General features: G+C 45.8%; 1 protein-coding gene across 1 annotated transcript; it reads left to right on the top strand.

Moving 5' to 3' along the window:
• Positions 1-725: 725 nt before the first annotated feature.
• On the top strand, positions 726-19869 carry LOC142965061 (adhesion G protein-coupled receptor B1-like). The gene is made up of 31 exons (XM_076105776.1): positions 726-1428; positions 2345-2494; positions 2592-2690; positions 2801-2965; positions 3377-3541; positions 4416-4580; positions 4699-4863; positions 4965-5066; positions 5184-5290; positions 5429-5623; positions 5762-5830; positions 6974-7082; positions 7593-7736; positions 7824-7893; positions 8123-8225; positions 8638-8681; positions 10611-10737; positions 14086-14189; positions 14314-14416; positions 14561-14711; positions 14833-14902; positions 15017-15083; positions 15197-15282; positions 15470-15641; positions 15775-15870; positions 15992-16031; positions 16225-16847; positions 16969-17004; positions 17131-17235; positions 17444-17494; positions 17727-19869. Exons 1-31 carry the CDS (start codon positions 726-728, stop codon positions 17922-17924), a joined length of 4584 nt encoding a protein of 1527 aa, XP_075961891.1. The 3' UTR covers positions 17925-19869.
• Positions 19870-20442: the final 573 nt, after the last annotated feature.

A 20442-nucleotide genomic window follows, 5' to 3' on the forward strand; every position in this document is an offset into this window, starting at 1 on the left:
ACCCTGCATGCATTTGAGTTAATATGCAAGAGTGACTGTCATTTGTCACTCTAGATGCATGTTTCATTTAACTCTGCACTCTGGAATGCAATGCAGGGAATATTTCCAAAGTAATTTGAGGTGCCACTGCAGTGTATTCACTCACACTGCGCCATGGATACGTAGTAACTATTTCTCTAGTTTACTGCTCAATAGGAGGAGTGCATTGCACAAATAGTGGAACTAATAGGCGTCTGTGGTTGCCAGTGGCAATGCTTCTGTGGACGTCAGACTGACGCACATGATTCGCAGTTCGGTGTGTGGGAGGAAAGAGCAAGAGCTTGGAAATACCAGCCTGCTGTGAAGGACTGTAATTGCAGTGCTAGAGCAATTATGTCCCGAAGAACTGGGCATTTCAGATCACTGAATCTGCCCCGAAACGCTATGATACTGATCAGCGGCAAATCCCTAATGCATAAATATCAGTTCAACAACAGGTCCAATTAAAATGCATCTCATGAATATTGTGGGGGAAAAATGCATTTCATTTGCAGGGCTCATACTGATGTGAAGAGTTTTGTTTGGATTATTGAGATGTTGGAGCACTCTGACAGATTTGTTTCCTCTTTTTCATCCCCTGTTTCTGTGCAGCTGCCTCATTGATACAGATTTGCATCAAAAAAGACCTGGTCAAACCAGCAATCAAAGAAACAAGAACGACAGCATCCTCCATATAAGCCGACCCAATGGCGTGGTCAGCTCTTACCGGCCCCTGTGTGGCCCTCGTACTACTCTTCTTCGGTTTGGCCTCCTGCACTCCCTCCGGCCCAGCCTCTGCCACCTGCGCCACCCTGGAACAGAGTCGCTTCTTTGGCGTATTCTCCTCGACGACCACCCTGCACTCCACGCCATGCTCCTGGACCCTGCAGAACCCTGATCCTCGCCGCTACAACGTCTACATGAAAATCACCAAGCCGACCGACTCCTGCGTGCCCCGCCAGATCAAGACCTTCCAGTTCGACTCCTTCATCGAGACCTCCCGCACCTATCTGGGCATGGAGAGCTTCGACGAGGTTGTGAAGCTGTGCGACGCATCCACCACTGTCACCTACCTGGAGTCCAGCAAGCAGTTCCTGCAGATCCGCAAAGTGGCCTCGAGAAACGGTGTGGAGATGTTGGAGGGGCAGAATGATGTCAGTGAGTTCAAGGCTGAGTTTCTGGTCGTGGGGAAGAGGAACCCAAGCATGCCTGCCTGCCAGATGCTGTGCCAGTGGCTGGAGAAGTGCCTGTCCAGTAGCACCCATGATTATCCCTGTGGCATCATGAACACACCCTGCCAGTGCTGGGAAGCCCCAAAGAGGAAGCCAGGGAGCTGCTACAGAGGTGGTGTCTACGTTGAGAAATGCATTCCTATTCCCCGTGACATCGGACGCGATGCTGAGATCATCAGTAAGTTTGTAACATGTTTGGTTATTTACCTGTAGAGTGAACCCAAGTAAAATGTGAAAGACTGAAAGAAAAACTAAATTCTCCAAAAATCTCACCTTTAAAGAACCAAACAGAAAGTCTTTTCCCTCTCCATTTGCTGTGTTATTGTAATGACATCCATTAGGCTGGATAAGGGAGATCATGTTCTCCAGGTCACCACGGCTCTGCAGGTGGTCTCCAGCCCTGTTTTCTCTCCGCGTTTGAGTGTTAGGAGATGCTGAGGATAATGATCCATGTCTGTAGAGCAAAGACACAGGCGGAGGATGTGCACTCCGCCGCCACAAAGTAATGAGAAGTAAATCAAAGGCGTTAGAGTAATTGTGCGTCTTCGGGCCTCATTGGCAAGACCGCCTGAACCGCACACATCATCGGCTCTCCATTTTGTATAAGGCATGCATGTTTCGTTTAACGCTTGGCAAGGAGTCTGGGTTTTGGGGAGGGATATAGAGGGCATGTCTGTGTGTCGGGTCGGGGGAGCGGGAAAGAGCACAAAGACCTCACAGTCAGCTGGCAGCGGAACTCTAAGTGCAGCACTTGTGGTCGTCATAGCAACGCACCTGTCAGCCTTACACACCGCTCTGCACCGGTTCAGACCAAGTGGTTAACAGCAAACAATCACCATTTCAAATGCATCATCTATCGAGTGCTCGTTCTGCTCACAAAGAATCATCCTTGCTCTTTCTCTGCACATAAGAAAGATTAAACTCACTTCCTGCTCTTATATTTGAGGTTATAGAGGGAGGATATTTGCTGAGTCACTCTTTTGTACACATAAACTGTATTTTTTTACTTTTTAACTGGGTAACTGTAATTCCTTGCAACAATGTCAGTTTCCAACCTTGCTCAATATCTCTCCTCTTCTTCTCCCTTCTCGCAGAGGGCTGGGCAGGTTGGGGCCGCTGGTCAGTATGCAGCCAGGAATGTGATGGTGGAGTTCAGCTGCGCAGCCGAGCCTGCCAGCCCGAGGACGGCGTGTGCGAGGGAACCGTTGAAGAGGGTCGGGCCTGCAACCCTCAGCCCTGCATTGGTAAGCCCACCTGCCATTTAGTCATTAGGTTGGGAGCACTCGGCTGCAGGTGGCTCCGATTCAGTGCAATAATCGTGCAATTTTCCAATTCTCTCAGGCAAAGAGCGCAACAGGAGCCAGGGTCTGCGAGCCATCGTCGGTTTGAAGAGAGACAATGCTGATGATTCTAACCATGGAGTTGTTGCAACCCAAACAGGTGAGAGGAAGGTCTCGTTAATGGATGTTTTACACAATATCTGCAATGCAACTGTTGAGGGCCTGGTTTGCTGACCCTGTAATTCATGTTTTGGGGATTTTTTTCAGCAGTAGATTCTAAGACAGATGAGTGGTCCCCCTGGAGCGCATGTTCAATCACCTGTGGAGAGGGCTGGCAGAGCCGCACCCGCGTCTGCGCCACTTCCTCCTTCACCACTCAGTGCACGGGACCACTGCGTGAGAACCGGCCCTGCAACAACACAGTCGTCTGCCCCGGTGAGTGCCTGGTTCCTCCTCTCAGATTTGAGCATGACAGGGGGAGAAAAAGAGAAAAACAATTTTGACAGTCTTTGAAGTACACAATGGAGGGAAAAGCCATTATCCCTTAATGATTTCCCCAGCAGCAGTCAAAAGGGGAAAGTAGATGAAGAGAAGCACTCAGAGAGGCATTTTTGAGCTTTCACTAACTGAGATTTGGATTGTGGGAAAAAAGGCTGCAATCCAAAAGCAAGTAAATCTCCTGTATAGATTGTGCGAGGATAACAGAGATTGTGTGAAGGACTGCTCTGCCTAGTGGAGAGTTTAAACAATGTACGTACCTGTTGTGTGCAGCCTGTAAATTAAAAAAAGCAGTTGCACTTCTTAACTTCCATCTTCATATTATCCCTCTGTGTTACCAATGTGTAGTGAATGGTGCTTGGGATGAGTGGACCCCCTGGAGCCTGTGCTCCTCCACATGCGGTCGTGGTTATCGTGATCGTACCCGCACATGCAAGCAGCCCCAGAATGGAGGAGAACCTTGCCGCGGCCCTACAAGACAAACCAAGTTCTGCAACATCGCTGTCTGCCCAGGTGAGCCATGAAATTCTTCTTATTGCAGACTTGTGGTTTGATGATATACAGAATCAAAAATCACATTATTTAAAAAATATATATATTAATATTGTGCCAGTTTCTTCTTGTTTAAAAATCCATGACAACTGACTTCAGCTAACTGATTCTTAATGAGCGACAATTAAGCCACGCATTGGCATCCCCGTCATCACAAACAGCAACTGCAGTGGCAGGTTGACATTACATCTGACGCATTGACAGAATAAAAGCCTCTTTGGGTATTAGTCAGCGGCTTTGTAATAACAGCAGGTGACTCATGCTGTGCTCATGGTCACCCAACATATTAGAAGTTTTCATATTCTGCCACCTACTCATGTGCAGAAAGGACTTGACTCATTTTGAAGTCACAGCTGCAGTTTTTGCAGTTAGTTTTTTTCCTGCTTTTTCCACACCAAGTTTAGTAGTTCCAAAAAGGGATTTCTCTTTCTATCCAACAGTATCTTTCCTTGTTGCAATTGCATGTTACCATCAACAGGTGTCTCTCTGCGCTACAGCTGAATTACTGTTAGTGTCTGAAAGGGAGGATCTGCAAAGTCATTACTGAGGGATGATTACGATTTTCATTTGAAACTGAAAGGCTTAAAAAATTGAGTCGTCCATAAAGGCCCTTTTAGCATGATAGAATTTTATTAATTCTGACCAATTTGACTTGTTTTAAGACTTATAACCAAGTTCTAACTCTCTGTTTCACATAACCTCGGCTTATGTGGGTCTTTTGAATCGTTAATAGCATTAGTGAGTGTGCCGTGATGCCTTTGGCCTGAAGGTCCGTCTTGTAGTGGCGCTCGCTGTAACGCTCTTGTGTATTTGTGTATCCTCTGCTTCCCTCCAGTGGACGGATCATGGAATGACTGGTCTACATGGAGCTCATGCACCACCTCTTGCTCCAACGGCACCATGCAGAGAATACGGGAGTGCAACGGGCCGTCCTACGGGGGCTCCGAGTGCCACGGTGGCTGGAAAGAGTCAGTCACCTGCTTCCTGAAAGAATGCCCTAGTAAGAAAAATGAAAAAAGAAAAAAAATTCACTTGTTCAAGAGTCACTCTCCAAATAAAAGATGAATTAATTGGACATATCACAGTGCAGAGTTCATGGTGTGAAATGTTCTCTTTAGTTGATGGACGCTGGCATGCGTGGAGCTCTTGGGGCACCTGCAGCAAGACTTGCGGTGGCGGCATCCAGCAGAGACAGAGAGTCTGCGAGGGGCCCTTCTCTGGTGGAGAGCCTTGCCCCGGTGAAAAGGGAGAGCAGAAGCGTTGCAATGAGAAGAGATGCCCTGGTTAGTGACTCCATTACTATGCATAAAGGTGGCGGCACCACAATACTATTCAATCAGGAAAGAGAGTACTTATCCTTCTACTTATCCCTGCTACTTTACAGAGCCCCATGAGATCTGCCCTGAGCAGAACACCGGAGATGTTGTGTGGAAGAAAACCCCCGCTGGAGACATGGCCGCCGTTGCCTGCCCTGCTGATGCTTCAGGTACAGAGACAGCAAGGATAGGGCTACACTTTGTCTGTTTTTCATTTGTATATGTGAGACTGTTTGTGTCATCCCCCATGATGCCAACTACAAGTTTGTACTTTCTCTCATTAACAGGTCTGATTTTGCGCCGGTGTAGCCTGGACGCTGTAGGTCTTGCCTCCTGGGAGAGCCCAACTCACATCAAGTGTGTCTCCAAGAACTACGAGAACATTCAGATGCTGGTAAGCCCCGCATATGGAGCCTAATTAAAATGCTAAATGCCTCATCTGTTGTGTCCTCATACGGCTAATTTCCCAGTAGTGAAGTCAAACCAGCAAATGTCAAAGATTCAGATTAACCTCTCGACCTTTCTTCTGCAGTCAAGGGACTACAACTCCAAAGCGCAGATGGGGCAGAGCGTGGACGGGGTCGCCGAGGTGATTTCACGCCTGAGATTCTCCTCCGATGAGGGCGCCAAGTACAGCGGAGACCTCTTGGCTGTCATGGAGATCCTGAAGAACACCACTGAACAGTTCAAGGGAACCAGAATGAGATTGAGTAACGCTGATGTCGAGGTAAGCTGAAATGTGTACATATCAGTGAATAATATAATGCAGCAGTCTCTGAAACATGCTTCTCTGACCAAAAATAGTTTCTAATTAAGCTAGATTTGGTACCTTCTTACACCTCTGCCTCCATTTAATGATCTGCAGAACTACGTCCAGACAATCAGCAACTTACTGAAGGAGGAGCATCGTGACAAATGGGAACAGGCACAGCTGGTACGTGATAAGAGAGTGTGTGTGAGTGAGTGATCCAGAGTGAATATGAGCAGGGGAGTCTTTTAATGCTACCGTCCCTGCGATGGGATGACTGTGTTCAGGACAAATTCTGGGAGAGAACTGTCAAGGTGTGCATGCGAAGTTTGTGTGAAAAATGTGAGAGTATCAATACTGGTACACTTGCAATGATTAACGCTCCACCAAGAGCTAAAATGATCTCAGAATAGACAAGTACACCATTAAATTACATGTCTGAAGCACCATTTCTTATCTAGTTCTAGCTCTTTATTTAGATTTGTTCAGTAGTTATAGTTACAGACTAAACACTTTGACTTGTTCGACCACCTGTTGATGTACTTTCTTCAAATCAAATTAGTGTTAAATTCACTTAGGTTAGGACTTACGTTCAGTGCTAACAGTTAATTGAGTTCCCTGAGTAAGATGAGCAAGTGTAGAAAAGTTAGACAAACAAAAAACTCCCACTGCAGCAGGTAAACACATATTTGTGCACAAATTGAAAACTGGATTGCGAGTTTCAAAGGCCTCTGCGATAAGAGAACACTTCAAGGTGAAAGGGGGGAGGAGAGAGAGAGAGAGAGAGATAAAGAGGGAGATTGAATCTTGGAGAATCACTACGCCCACTTTGCAATCTGTGAGTCTCCATGTCATCCCACATACCGATGGCTGTTGTAAGGGGACACGGACAGCACATCGCATACAAACACACACCTTGCGCCCACATCGCTGCAGTTCTGCGTCAGACATGCACGTCAGGCAGCCCTCCCTTCCACCGAGCGAGAGGGAGAGGACAAAAAAAAAAAACGAGTATGATTCAACAGTCTGCCCATTTATGGCCTCAAGGAAGTTCTGAGGTTGCATAGCAGCAAGCGGTGTGCTTTTATTTTTTCACTCCACTGCTGAGTGCACTGAAAGTACAAGCTGGACTGACATGAGAAAAGGAAATCTAGATATGGGCATGTTATTAATATACGGGAGCCTTGCCAAAGGGCTCAGTTACGTTAATTAATTACCTTAATTGTGTAAATTGCATATCATGCATGAGCCCCTATTGCTTTTTACCCATTTTCCCTCTTTCTGACTTTTCCTCCTTTCCCTTTCTTTTCTTTTTTTTCCTTTATCCAGATGGGTGCCAACATCAAGCAGTTCCTCCACCTTGTTGAGGACTTTGTGAACATGATTGGTAATCAAATGAGCGGCTTTCAGGACATTTACGAAGTCACCGAGAATTTAGGTGAGCCCTAACTTCCTCTGTCAGCTGCTCTCTGCTCATGTCTAGTCAGGATGATTTGTCCCCTCGCCAGCCGGAGAATGCATCAATCTCAATCTCGCTTGAGAATCTGAGTCCATATAGGCAGCAGCAGAATGCATCAGTTATCACTCTGACAGTCCATCAGCAACACCATATTACTTGTGCCATCTCCAAAAATGTTGTGCAAGTATCTTTTGCATTGCACAACATGGCTATTACACAAACTTATCAATCTGTCAAATACTGCAAATAACTGTAGACTTCACACTCTGAGCCACTCTCTGTGACTTGTGTGACTGTTTGATCTCAGTGAAGGTGACATTCTCACAGGATGTAATTGAGAACGACTACACACATGACGTATCAAACCAAAATGTCCTTGGCATTAGTCGACTCTTCAACTAACACAGTGTACAAAAAAGCTGTGACCTCTAACTGCTGCTCACTAACAAAGCCCCCCCCCCCCCCTCTCTCTATCTATGTCCTTCTCAGTGCTGAGCATCCACAAGCGCCCGACAACCACAAGTTCCAACTTCACCTTCCCCGTGAAGGGCTGGAGGGGCATGCTAGACTGGGTCAGGACCTCTGAAGAGAAGATCTCAGTGTCCCGTGATGCTCTGTCCATTGAACAGGCTGGTAAGATTAGACAGATATCATTTTTCTGCGTCAACCAATGTGCAGTCTTGTGAATTTGAGTCTAAGCTGACTTTTTGGTCTTTCCAGATGGCAACGAGGCTTTTGTAACCGGCATCGTCCTCTACAGAAACCTCGGCTCTATTCTGTCCTTCCAGAGGTAATTCGATTACTCTGCTTTTACATGTATGCAACTGGCCCTCCATGAAATATATTCTATCGTCACCAGATGGCGCCTCACTCACTGCACATTTACTCCTGTGCTCTCGCTTACACTTTTTTTATTGTAAGGCCCTGCAGGTAGCTCATGTCACACCATGACCATATTCCTTCAACCACGATGACTCACATGGACGACGCTGACTGTGTAATGTTCTCTTTCTCTGCAGCAACACCACCCTCCTCAACTCCAAGGTGGTGACAGTGATCGTCAGCCCCACCCCGGCTCTCCTGTCCACCCCCGTTGAGATCGAGTTCCCCCACCTCCTCAATGTAAGTCCCAAATGGTTACCCAATCTAATGGAGCCCTATGAAAAATATCAACCCCCCTCTGGGTGTTTGCTCACCGCGGTACACGGAGCCTGACATTCTGTTGACATTTGCAGTGACACTGTGACTTTTACTTATACTTGTGTCGGTTGAAACCCGGCAAAGATCACAGCTGAACCAAACGGCCAGTTGACGATGATGAGAAATCATGCGCAGTAATTAGTCCTTGCAGCCGAGAACGAGCTGTTTTTAGTTTTGTGCGTGCATTACAGTTAGGGTGACGAGAACTGTGGGCAGGTGGCTGGCAGCAAGTTGTTGCATCTAGCACGTTTCTACACCACCCCAACCTACTCGTTTCCCTTTTCTGCAGAGACTCCTCAAACTGACTTCTCCATCTGCCTCTCTTTTTTTTTAGGGCACCATGAATGAGACATGCCTCTCATGGGACGACAGTGAAACGTAAGTGTTGACCACAGTTGTTTTTCTTCTTGAACGTACGTCCAACCATCTATTTTTTGTCCCGGGTGGCCTTGTAAGCCACACTTGTTTGTTGTTGTTTGTCTCTTCACTTGTAGCTGACATCAGTCATGCATCTGTCACTGCATGTGAACATGTAAACCCCCCCAGAACTACACTCACCTCAGAGAGAGCAGTAGTGTTTCATCCTTTTTTTCATGTCAATCGTTGCCGACAAGGAGGACAAAGCAATGCTACAACATGTTGACCCATCTCTCCAAGCCAGGAGCACTAGGCCTCCCTCGGCTGTCTGACATACTTAATGCAAACCCATCGCAGCGTACGTATAGGTCACACTGCAGAGTGTCAATCTAAAGACAATGACAGCCCTCCCTCCTTCGCCTCTAAGTCATGTTCATATCTCATCGCCGGGGTTAATGGCTTTGTCACGTGGGAGTTTTTAAAGATGCTTAGATGCATTTGAACAACTTATGACAGGAGCTCCTGCTGGCCTGGATCAATCAGCCCCAGGTCCACTCTGCCCTCCTGAAGAATACACAGGGGGACTGTTAGCATTTAGATAGTTTTGTACACTTGTGGAGGACAGATAAGAAATGAAAATGCAACTGAATAACCCCCCCACCCCCCCACCCCACCCCACACACACACACCTTTTTACATAACCAGAGTCCAAACATAAGCAAAAGCAAAAATGAATTGAAGCCGCATATGTCTGATAACAGGAAGTGCCCCATTATCTCCTCCGCCAATGAACTTTTAACCAGATGGATACAGATAAAATGCTCCGCAGCTTTTTGTGACAAAAGATATGGAGCCATTTACAGGGCCACACTTGCTTCTTTTGGCTTTCTTTGCATCACGCAACATTTAACCCATCTGCCTGATACGACAGCGCGAACATAACACACATTAAACTGTGCAGCCAAGCCTGCTTAGACGCCATTCCAGTTAACCGCCACGACGCCTTTGCCCCGAGGCTGAGCGCCCCATGACACTCTGCACCAGGCTGGACCTACTGGCTATGATGCCCCTCTGTATTCACCAGTCAGTCAGAGCCTGAGGGTGCCGCTCATGGCCTCGACCTCCTCTGTGCTCACTGGCATCTGCTGCCAATGCTGTTCACACACAAAGGCAGATCTCAGTACAAGTTCTGAACAAAATGTTTTGGATTCAGTGATTTGTAGAAGCTGATGTCAGACTTTAAGTGCATGTCATTTAAAAGATGGCCTCAATTGAAACACTTATTGATTTTACTTTTTGCTTGTAAGGTAATCATTTTGTCTGATCGGGCTTGGCACAGTATTATTGAGGATAATCGTGGCAGCTGTATTATGTGAAAAGTAATTTCTATTTTGTTATAGACTGCATAAATACAATCATGAATCAGTTGGAGTGTAGATTATGGAAGACCTATGGAAATTAGATGCTCTTCACATTCCCCACCATCTTTTTCAAAAGAGGGAACATGTTGTCCTTTGTCCCCCCAGTGCACAGGCCAAGTGTTGCCAATCATCTCATGTCTGCTGAGCAAAGATTGCCTGTGTCAATAAATTATCCAGATTATGCTAATAATGAGATTTATGGAGGCCTATCATCATTAATCATGGTGCAGGTGGCTATTAATCACATAAATGTGAAAAGCCATCATCAAGGCTTTCCTGCATGAGATGCAGTTAATTGGAAATAATGTTTATTTTTATCACACTGGATCACAAATATTTAAGTATTACATTTGTATATAACAATGTGTGTTTGTCTGCGCTGGGCTAATTAACATTCAACTCTCATTGGCCATGCTCTAAATATATGTTTTCCACCATACAGCCTATGAGAAAAATGTGACATTCACATGAGAGATTTGTGAGATCTCTCCTCTCCTAACCCGTCCTTTCCCACTCCTTCCCTGTGCAGTTCTTCTCTGCTTGGGTCTTGGTCTGCTCGGAGCTGCAGAGCGGTCCCCGTTCATTCATTCAGAACCAAATGCGTGTGTGACAGCCTCTCCACCTTCGCCATTTTAGCGCGCGTCAACTTCGACTCGGTAAGTCTTCTGTCTTTTAACAAAAGTGATCGTGTTTTTCTTGTCTTAATGTTTCGTGCGGTGTTGCGTGTGAATGCGGTGCATTGTGAACGGACAGGACTTGTTGTTTTCGAGCGGTTTGCTGTAGCGCTGCCTGCCAGCAGCTCTTTGTCTCCGTGCAGGTTCTGCCGATCGGAGAATTACAGCCTGAATGTATATATTGAGGGGAAACAACCGAGCAACATGTTGATATGGAAGAATTGCATTTCGTTTTTTAAAACGAAGACGTAATGAATTGCACATTGGCGTGTCGATTGTGCACGAGCGCGTTAATTGGTGCTTATTTGCTTGCAATCAGCTGCATAATCGACTAAATACATATTATCGGACCATATGGGAAATAACGAATGCAGTTGCTTGCATGAAACATATGAAACATTGAACCCCAATTGTTTTATTCAATCACTCAAAATTACTTTTTAAATGATTGTGCAATCAGGGTTTCTATGTAATGTCTGATTATGCATGCTTTTTGACTAATGCATGTCAAATTAAGTACACAGTGTTAGTGCAGGGGAAACTTGTGGGCTCCGAATGCTTTTATTACCGAAATTTGTCATTACGCATCGATGTGTTTCATGCGCAAAGACAATGTGTAATGTTCCCCGTAGACTGTGTTGGCTCGAGAGCTGCTCGTTCTCCAGTTGCCGTGGCAACGGCTTCTGCAGCGCAAAGTCGGCCTGTTTGATTCTTGATAACTGAGTCTGAGGAGAAACACACACACACACACACACACCATCTACGAACAGCCCCCCAGCACAGAGGAAATGATCTGTCTATCTCCGCCGTGCATCTGACTGCTGCTGCACGCACACACACACACACACACAAAATACAATCAACAGATGTCTGTTAGTTTGAGGAAATGTACATTTTAAATGTGCATTTTGTTAATTGTCTCCTTTATTTAGTGTGCTGTGAGTGGCAAAACAACTCATGAATATGGACTGCAGTGTTTTTCTGCTGCTAAGCTCATTCTACTGCTTTTCTTTCTCCCCAACCTGTTGTTTAAATGTAAGATTTGATTTGTCTTGCTTTTGCCAGTCTGGACAGCTCCTCCCATATTTGTTATATGCTGCACATACCCCCTCCTTTCAACCTCCTGCAACAGTAAAAAGGCGGCTGCGCCAATCATTCCAGTCTGCCAGTATCTCAGAATTCTCGATTACATCCCCCCCCCTTACTTATTCTTCCTCTTCGGCCACAACAGAGAGGCTGAAAATGCCAGAGAGGCGGACCAATGAGAGACAGACGTCTGGTAATGCATAGATGGTTCCTACCACCTCTCTAGCCATCCTTTGATGTGTGCCGGGGACATTTTCAATAACGTCTTTCTACAAGCCGTATGAAGAACACCAGCGAGACGCGTGAGACAGAGACAGAGAGAGAGAGAGAGAGAGAGAGAGAGAGAAAAAGGAGGTGTGAAAAACAGTCAGATACTGCAGTGTGTTAGCGCTCATTCGATATGGTCTGATTTCAGGAGTCCTGTAGCCTCATGTGTGTTGGAAGCATGATGGTCCAGTGGGAGCAGCCCACACAGTTACAACAGATGCCCTTGACCACTGAGTTAATCAATTAAAAAAACAAAAAACAGCAGAAAATCTGTATTGGTTACGGGTCTCTCTGCACATTTGTTTAAAATGAGAACATGTGATTCGGTCAAGGACAGGCAGAAGACAGGCTTCATATTTAGGTCAAACTGGCTGTCTGAATTTCACTCGGAGGCCCATGGTGCAAGCATCAACCCAGATATAGAGATTGGGAAGAGAGGGAACAGAACATACTGTATCGCCCTTGTTATTTTGTTTCTCTCCCCAGACTCAGTAAAGGCTGAAGCAAAAAGACAGCTCACCGCACTGCTATCTGCCATCTGTTTTGGGGCGCTTCTGATGTTGTTGGATAGATTTTGAAACAAATTTGCCACACTAAATTAGTCTTTGGCTGCCATCGGCCGGACTTCACCAGCTGTGCTTGGGTATCAGAAAAGCCTATGTGGAGCACATATGGAGGTGGAGAGAAACAGTCATTTGAGGCTCAGAGTTGCACCATTCTCTATTAACAATGGCAAACGTAGTTGAAGCCAGGCTTCACATACGCTTGCAATATGAGGATTTATGGCCGTCATGAATCAAATGAAGGCCAAAGCAGTGTCTGGTCCTTCCCCCTCTATCCGTGCTAATTTGATACCTGCAGATTTATTAGATCTGAGGACATTTTCTCACTCACCTTTGGAGCCACTTAGCCCTTTACCACTCTTTCCACCCTCAATGCATTATCAAAAATATAATCAGACATTTGTCAATTATCTGAAGCCTGAACCATTTTCATCCAGCTCGCACGTTTTGCGGTGATGACAACATGATCAGAGGTGTTAGATTAACTCAAAACCGTATTAAAACCGCGAGTGTAGGTGTGAGACGGATGAGGATTATGGGCGCAGTGAAACCACACAATTAGCTGCTGGGGGATTGTAGGTGTGATAGCCAGGCAGCGAGGGCTTTGTGAAGTCTCAAGGAGCTGAGATTTGTGTGTGACCCATCAGCCCTCCAGATGATTGAGCAGCAGGGAAGACGGGCAAAAGACAATCCCTCCTCGGTTTCCTCCCCCAGAGATTCGGTGCAACGGCTGTTTGAAACATGGGACGGTCCCCGCCGCTGGCAGTGGCAGGCGCTAAGCTGCTGTCAGAGATCAAGAGGGCAGGTGGTGGCAGATTAATGCCCAGGTGATAATGGTCCACCTGTCCACTCCTGCAGAGACGGGCGAGGAGACGCTGGTCGGCACAGAAACACCAGCCTAGCGAGAAAATGCTGAAACACAGCTAAAGGCGAGAGAAAAAGAGGCATTCACGATGTCCGTCTATGATTAGACGGCTGCTGTTACAGCTCATACTAATGACTGGCCACAGCAACCCCCCCCCCCTGAACTGCCCCTGGGAATTTAACAACCCCCCTCTTTGCTTAGTGGAGAGAGATATATGTGCGGTATCCTCCTCGCCTCATTTGCTGACTCAAAAGCTCGCTGGAGATATGCAGTGACCCTGACCATTTGTTTGGTTTGCCGCTCCATCTTTCTGGCACGTTCACCTTGGGGTCACCTTGCCTCAGCCGTGGCCTGATTGTGCCATTCAACGGTTTGCCTACAGGGAGCCGTCTGCTCTTCCAGATAGCGCACACCCAGAGGCTTCGCTCGTGCACGCATGTGTGTCTGTGTGTGTGTGTGGATCTCAGTGTTGGTTTCCCCTCTGAATGAATGCGTGTGTGTTTGTAATCAGCTCTAACCGGCATATTTGGTCTTGTCTCCTCTCTGTAGATCATGGACAAGTCACTGCTCCCGTCCGTGACTCTCATCGTTGGCTGTGGGGTCTCCTCTCTCACCCTGCTGCTCCTCATCATCATCTACGTCTCCGTGTGGAAGTAAGTAACCCTACCAGCAAAGTCCGCCATGTTGGCCTCTAATGTTATACGCTGCACACTCTGGTTTCTCTCTCCTCTACCCACTCATCCCTAAACCTTTTCCTCTCCCTTTTCAAAACCCCAGGTACATCCGCTCCGAGCGCTCCGTTATCCTCATCAACTTCTGCCTCTCCATTATATGCTCCAATGCCCTCATTCTCATCGGACAAACTCAAGCTCGCAACAAGGTAAGGCACTCTTCCAGCCTATCCTAACCTCTCTTTTAAACCTCTCTGAAACTCACTGCTTTGGGGATTTTGGAAGCAGCAGCGCCAATGACACAGATTTCTCATCTTTCCTCTCTATCCCTCGTTCCCTCTGGGATCCTACAGGTGGTGTGCACTCTCGTTGCTGCTCTCCTGCACTTCTTTTTCCTCTCCTCTTTCTGCTGGGTGCTGACAGAAGCTTGGCAGTCCTACATGGCTGTCACTGGTCGTCTGCGCAACCGCATCATCCGCAAGCGCTTCTTATGCTTAGGCTGGGGTAAGAGCATCTGTCTTTCTCTCTTTTTTTCCCACCTCTGTTGCATCATTTTTCTCGCAGGATTTTTATCTTCTCGGGTTCTAACTGTCTCCCTCCTCTTTGCATATTTTCTATCTTGCAGGCCTTCCTGCACTGGTGGTGGCTGTGTCTGTGGGTTTCACCAAAGCCAAGGGATACGGCACTGTCAACTAGTGAGTCTCGTCTCAACCTTTTCCCTTTTCGGGCTGTCTCTTTTCTCTGCATTTATTCTGAAAAGCTCTTCCCTTAGCACAAGCATTAACATTCTTCCTCCTTCTCTTTTGTAGCTGCTGGCTGTCTCTTGAGGGCGGACTCCTCTACTCCTTTGTTGGCCCTGCTGCAGCTGTTGTTTTGGTACGTTTTCTGACTTTCACGTCCCAATCCATCACAATACGTAGTCTGCTTGTATAAATGCATTACCTATTATTACATTGTCTCATCCATTTTTTTTCCTTTTGCAATCACAGGTGAATATGGTCATTGGTATTCTGGTCTTCAACAAGCTGGTATCCAAGGACGGCATCACCGATGTGAAGCTGAAGGAGAGAGCAGGGTAGGTCCTATTGATCTTCTCTGTACACCAGAGTATTGCGCTTATCGCCCTCATCAGTGCCATTACTGGTATATTGATGATGTGCTTTGATATCAAGCCTCACAATCAAACAACAGGAGGGAATAGAGCTCTGGCAGCAGAGAAACAGAAGTGCCTTGATTCTAATCTGTTGTTTTTCTTCCTGCAGAGCATCACTGTGGAGCTCCTGCGTGGTTCTGCCCCTCTTGGCCCTCACCTGGATGTCTGCCGTACTGGCCATGACCGACCGCCGCTCTGCCCTCTTCCAGATCCTCTTTGCCGTCTTCGACTCTCTGGAGGGTTTCATCATTGTCATGGTTCACTGCATCCTGCGCAGAGAGGTAAGGAAAAACATTTAGACGAGATGAAGTAAATAAAAAGGAATGTTGCTTGTAGTTGTTTTGTTTTTCTTGATGATGTCACATGAGCTGTGATCAGAGTGCAATTTCCTGAAGTTTTCCCTCCGTCCATTAGGTTCAAGAAGCTGTAAAGTGCAGAGTGGTCGACCGCAAGGACGACGGCAATGGAGATTCTGGCAGTTCCGTTCACAATGGCCACAATCAGCTTATGGTAAATTTCTTGGCTTATTGCCTTTTTAATGTCTTGAGTGCCTCTTGCATTTTATCCCAAAATGAATATGAAAATTGAATACATTTCATGCACTGATAGAATTATTTTATTCTTTTATCAGCAGTCTGACAACGAAAAGGATGGAGATTCAAGCAGACAAGGTGAAGACCCTTTAACATCAGCGTTTTCCTCATGCTCTTAACCATTTTGCCATTTGCATTTAAATTTCTGTCAGCCTTGCACTTAAAACATCTGATCATGCATAAAAAGAGAACATATTTATTTGACCAATCTTTCAGGTGTGACGTGGTTCTTTATTGTTTTTTAACTCTCTCGTACCATTTCTCTTAAAAGGAATGAAGAGTTCCTCTGAAGAGAAAATGCCTCCACCTCTGCTGCCTCTTCCCATGGGCTCCAACTTCCACACCTTGCCATCCAACCCGAGTAAGTGCCACATGCAGGCACTTCCCGAATATTCCAGCCACACCCTCACCCTGAAGAGAGAGAAGAGCCGACTGGCGGGAGGAGTCGACCCATCCTGCGGGAAACCCGTGTACGTGTGCGAGGGGGAGCTTTTCAAGCAGCTGGACGCCGATCTCGCTCGGGCTCAGGCCGAGGGAAGCATCTCCGATGGCAGCAGTTACGTCCTCATGCCCAACACCACCTCCACCCTGAGGTCCAAGCCCAAGGATGACCCCATGAAATACAACATCAGCGTGGAGCAGCTGCCACAGGCCAGGCTAATGCACCTCAGCGGGCCCTTTGCCGAGCCCCAGGCTGCCTTCGGGATCAAGTCCATCCCCCTTGACCAGGTCAGCGTGTCGTACTCAGAGAGAGACTCGCCCATCCAGAACATTCACAACATGTCCAGTGAGTCTCACATCACCCACAGCAGCCTGGAGAACACCTTTGAGTCCATGAACTCCATGATGTCCAAGAGTGAGACCATCTCCACGCTGTCCATGAGCTCCTTGGAGGTAAGAGGAGATGGAATAGTGTGACCTCTTGCAGAATACTTGTTTTATGCATTTGTGCGCAATGTTTCTAACATCTATCTGAAGCTAAACCAACTTTCTTTGTCGTTTGTTGTCTTTGCAGAGACAGAAATCCCGTTATGCTGAGTTGGACTTTGAGGTAAATATTGTTTAGAATCTGGCTTTTAAAAACATTATGAATGGAATGTGATGTATATTGAATGTTTCATAGCAAGCATTTATATTTTGAGAGTAAAACAGGTTTTTTTTTCATTGTCTTCTCCAGAAAATAATGCACACAAAGAAACGCCACCAGAACATGTTCCAGGACCTAAACAGGAAGCTGCATCATGCTGAGAAAGACAGGGAGTCACCTGCTTCTGACAGCAAGGTAACATATCATTATATGAGCTGATCATCCATTTGCATAGGCGTTCATTTTCAGGAGATAACAGAGGCAATTCTAACGTTAAACAACATTTTTTGTTGTAATAATGACCTTATAAAACAACCAGTGATTTGTGTATTAAACTATGGTTGTCATTACTTTGAGGTCATTTGATTAAGGATGTATTCTCTTCCTTCCTTCCTTCTTACAGTCTGTGAGATGGAGTGTGTCTTCAGGAGGAAGTGACAAAACGAACCACAGCGTGAGTGTTTATATACAAACTCACAATCTCAAATTTTACTGCCAGACACATAATCAGATATTACACTTTGCCTCAAGGAGGAATAATTTCCCCAAATCACAAAAATTACTTTCATTATTAGAAAATCACCTCTGATGTAATGGATCCCATTTCATTTTGATTAAATCAGGAATTTTCTATGGGCTGATGGCTGACACCAGTGTTAAAGTGCCTCCTCTTTGTTCCTCAACAGGACAAACAGCAGGGTCCTCTGGAGAGGCCGTGGGAGGGAGTCCGGGGAATACAGCAGTCGCCCCCTGCATGGGTGCGTAAAGACCTGGAGCCCCTTGCTGCCTCGCCTCTGGAGCTGCACTCTGTGGAGTGGGAGAAGGCCGGCACCACCATCCCTCTGGTGGGGCAGGACATCATCGACCTGCAGACAGAGGTCTGAGGGGGAAGAGGGGGGCCAGAGAAGCCACCTGATTTCACCTCGTTCAACTTTTTGGTTTAGGAATTGGATCCTGTATGGATAGAAAGGAAACTGAGGATGGGAGATAGTAGGTCCCAGAATCAATGTCTTCAAACCCTCAACCAGAGCAGGAAGGAAGGGAGAGAAGGAGTGCTGGAGGAGTGGATGTGGTGGTAGTGGTGGGATGTTTAATGTAGCGTCTCTGTGCGGACTTAGAGCATCTTGTGTCAGAGTGCTCTGAATGTCAAAGGGTTAGCAGAGCGATCAGTGGTTTCCATTGACCGGGACTGGCTATGGTTCCATTACCACTTCACTGGGAGTTTCCTGATCTCTTCAGCCAGGGTTCAGAAGATGTGGTTAACATGTCTCTGCTTCTTTCTTCCTTCAACTGAACTTTGGAGAAAAAGTAGATGATGTAAAGCGGCGTGTCCTCCCCGCTTCTCGGGAGGAACAACCGTAAACTCTTGGCTGCTCCTCTTCCAGCCAACTCACCTTCCAAAATAGGACAAGGCAAAAGAGCATAAGGGACCAGTTTCATGCTTGGAGTCCAACACACTGCACTTTGGTACAAGGGCACACATATTTTGGTTTATTTGTTTGTTTGTTCTACTTCACACCTGGAACTTCTTCAAACAGACTAAAATGAACCTCTTCCATGAGACTCTCTGTACTGAGAAAATGACTCTTCTTCTGGAGAGCAGGCGTAATCATACTGGTGGAGCGTCTCACCGCTGTTTTCACCTTGGTTATTATTATTCCAATGATTATTTTCAGTGTTATGATTAGCATTGTTATTGTCATTATTGACTTTATAGTCTATATTTAGATTTTTCTTCCCCTTCATGACTGTCAGGCACAATTTATATTGTTTTTGTGCTGTGACCCACAGCATTAGGCTCCAAAAAAGAAAAAAAGATTCAATGCATCTTTAATGTGTTGTGAGCCCATGTGGACTGCATCGGGACAAACATACGGAGCGGTGATGGAGTTGGTTCGTTACCCAAAATGTCCTGGTTTCTCCAGCATTCTGCTTCAATACCAAAACACCAGCACCAGGATGAACACAGACTCTCACACAGGAAGAGCAGTGCACTCTGGGGAAACGCTGGGTCGAAATGTGAGGAGGTGTGGTCCGGTTGGAAACCCAGCCCCTCTCAGCTGGCACAAGATGCAGGCTCTTCCATGTCATACATGTGGATTCAAGGGGTCAGCGAGACCTTTCATCAGTGCCCTTTTGGTTTCTCAGCCTTGCAGGACTCCTGGACCGAGCAGAGGTTCCTGGCGCTGATATGACTTCCACTGCAGCGCCAGGTCCTCGAGACTTCAACACATTTGTGTTTTCCGCCATCAGTGTGAAATAACGCAATATGATGGCCGCTTGATGCTCAAGCAAGACTGATTTAATGATTTAGGCAGAATTGTTTCTTACCAATGTTTCAACACTTTTATACCATCTTCCTCATATTTACAGAGCATATAGATGCATTCTGAGAATATTGTATAACAAATCTGTATTAGTAATTCAAGGAATTTATTCACTAGAGATTTGTTAGCACAAGACTCCATATTTGGAGCTCTCTGTGACAGGTAGATAACTGTACTTATATAGAATGAATGATAGCCTATGAATATAAACTGTGCTTCAGGATATTTGTTATTACTCTCCGCCTTGATGAGTAATTGAACCTTATGTCTCTGTAACAGTATGTTTTTGATAACCCTGTCAGTAACTCGATAGTATGTACTACCAGCCAAATTCCCTTCCCCATCAAAGTCCTGTGTCCCAATCATACCTCGAGTTACTTGTACTGAATACCCATTTGTATTTCCTTGTCACAACATTGTTTGTGTTCTGTTTTACCTCCTGTATTGGTACAGTTTTCACAGCACAAAATGAATGTGACTTATTTCTAATAAAAACAAAACTATATTACATGAAGACTCCTTGATTATTGGTAGGCAGACTCATTATAATGATGAAATACAAGTTGAAACAAACAACTTCTCCTGCAGATATCTAAAGCACGAAAATCAGATCAGCACCTAAAAGTAGAAGTTAAAAAGTGAAATCACAATCATACGAACTGAAATTACTAACTTTAAATGTCATATGGCAATATGCTTGGAGACATTACAAGTAGAAATGGAATTTGAACCCACGCTGTTTTAAAGCCTCTGGCAAACGTTTTGCTGTCTAAATATAGTCGTGATTTGCAGGTACAGAAACAGCAATCTCTTAAGATGATAAAAGTGCAATTCTCCTCTGTTCTATTTTCATGCTTTGCAGGGAGGCAAATCATTACAGAGGGGAAGCAAACCTGTGAAGTTGAGTAATGAAAAAACAAACAAATTTGACAGAGGCCTGATCTCTTTAAAAATAGGACATGTTGTCGACAGTATAAATTTAGTTTTGTCTGCAGTATTGCCACTCTGCTTTCCTTCTCCTCCATATAATCAGCTCTCATTCTTCGTTTTAATTGAACCAGTTTGCTGTAATTCT

The sequence above is a fragment of the Anarhichas minor genome, unplaced genomic scaffold (genome assembly GCF_050575085.1).
Source record: "Anarhichas minor isolate MPS153535 unplaced genomic scaffold, ASM5057508v1 ptg000033l, whole genome shotgun sequence".
Lineage (NCBI taxonomy): Eukaryota > Metazoa > Chordata > Actinopteri > Perciformes > Anarhichadidae > Anarhichas > Anarhichas minor.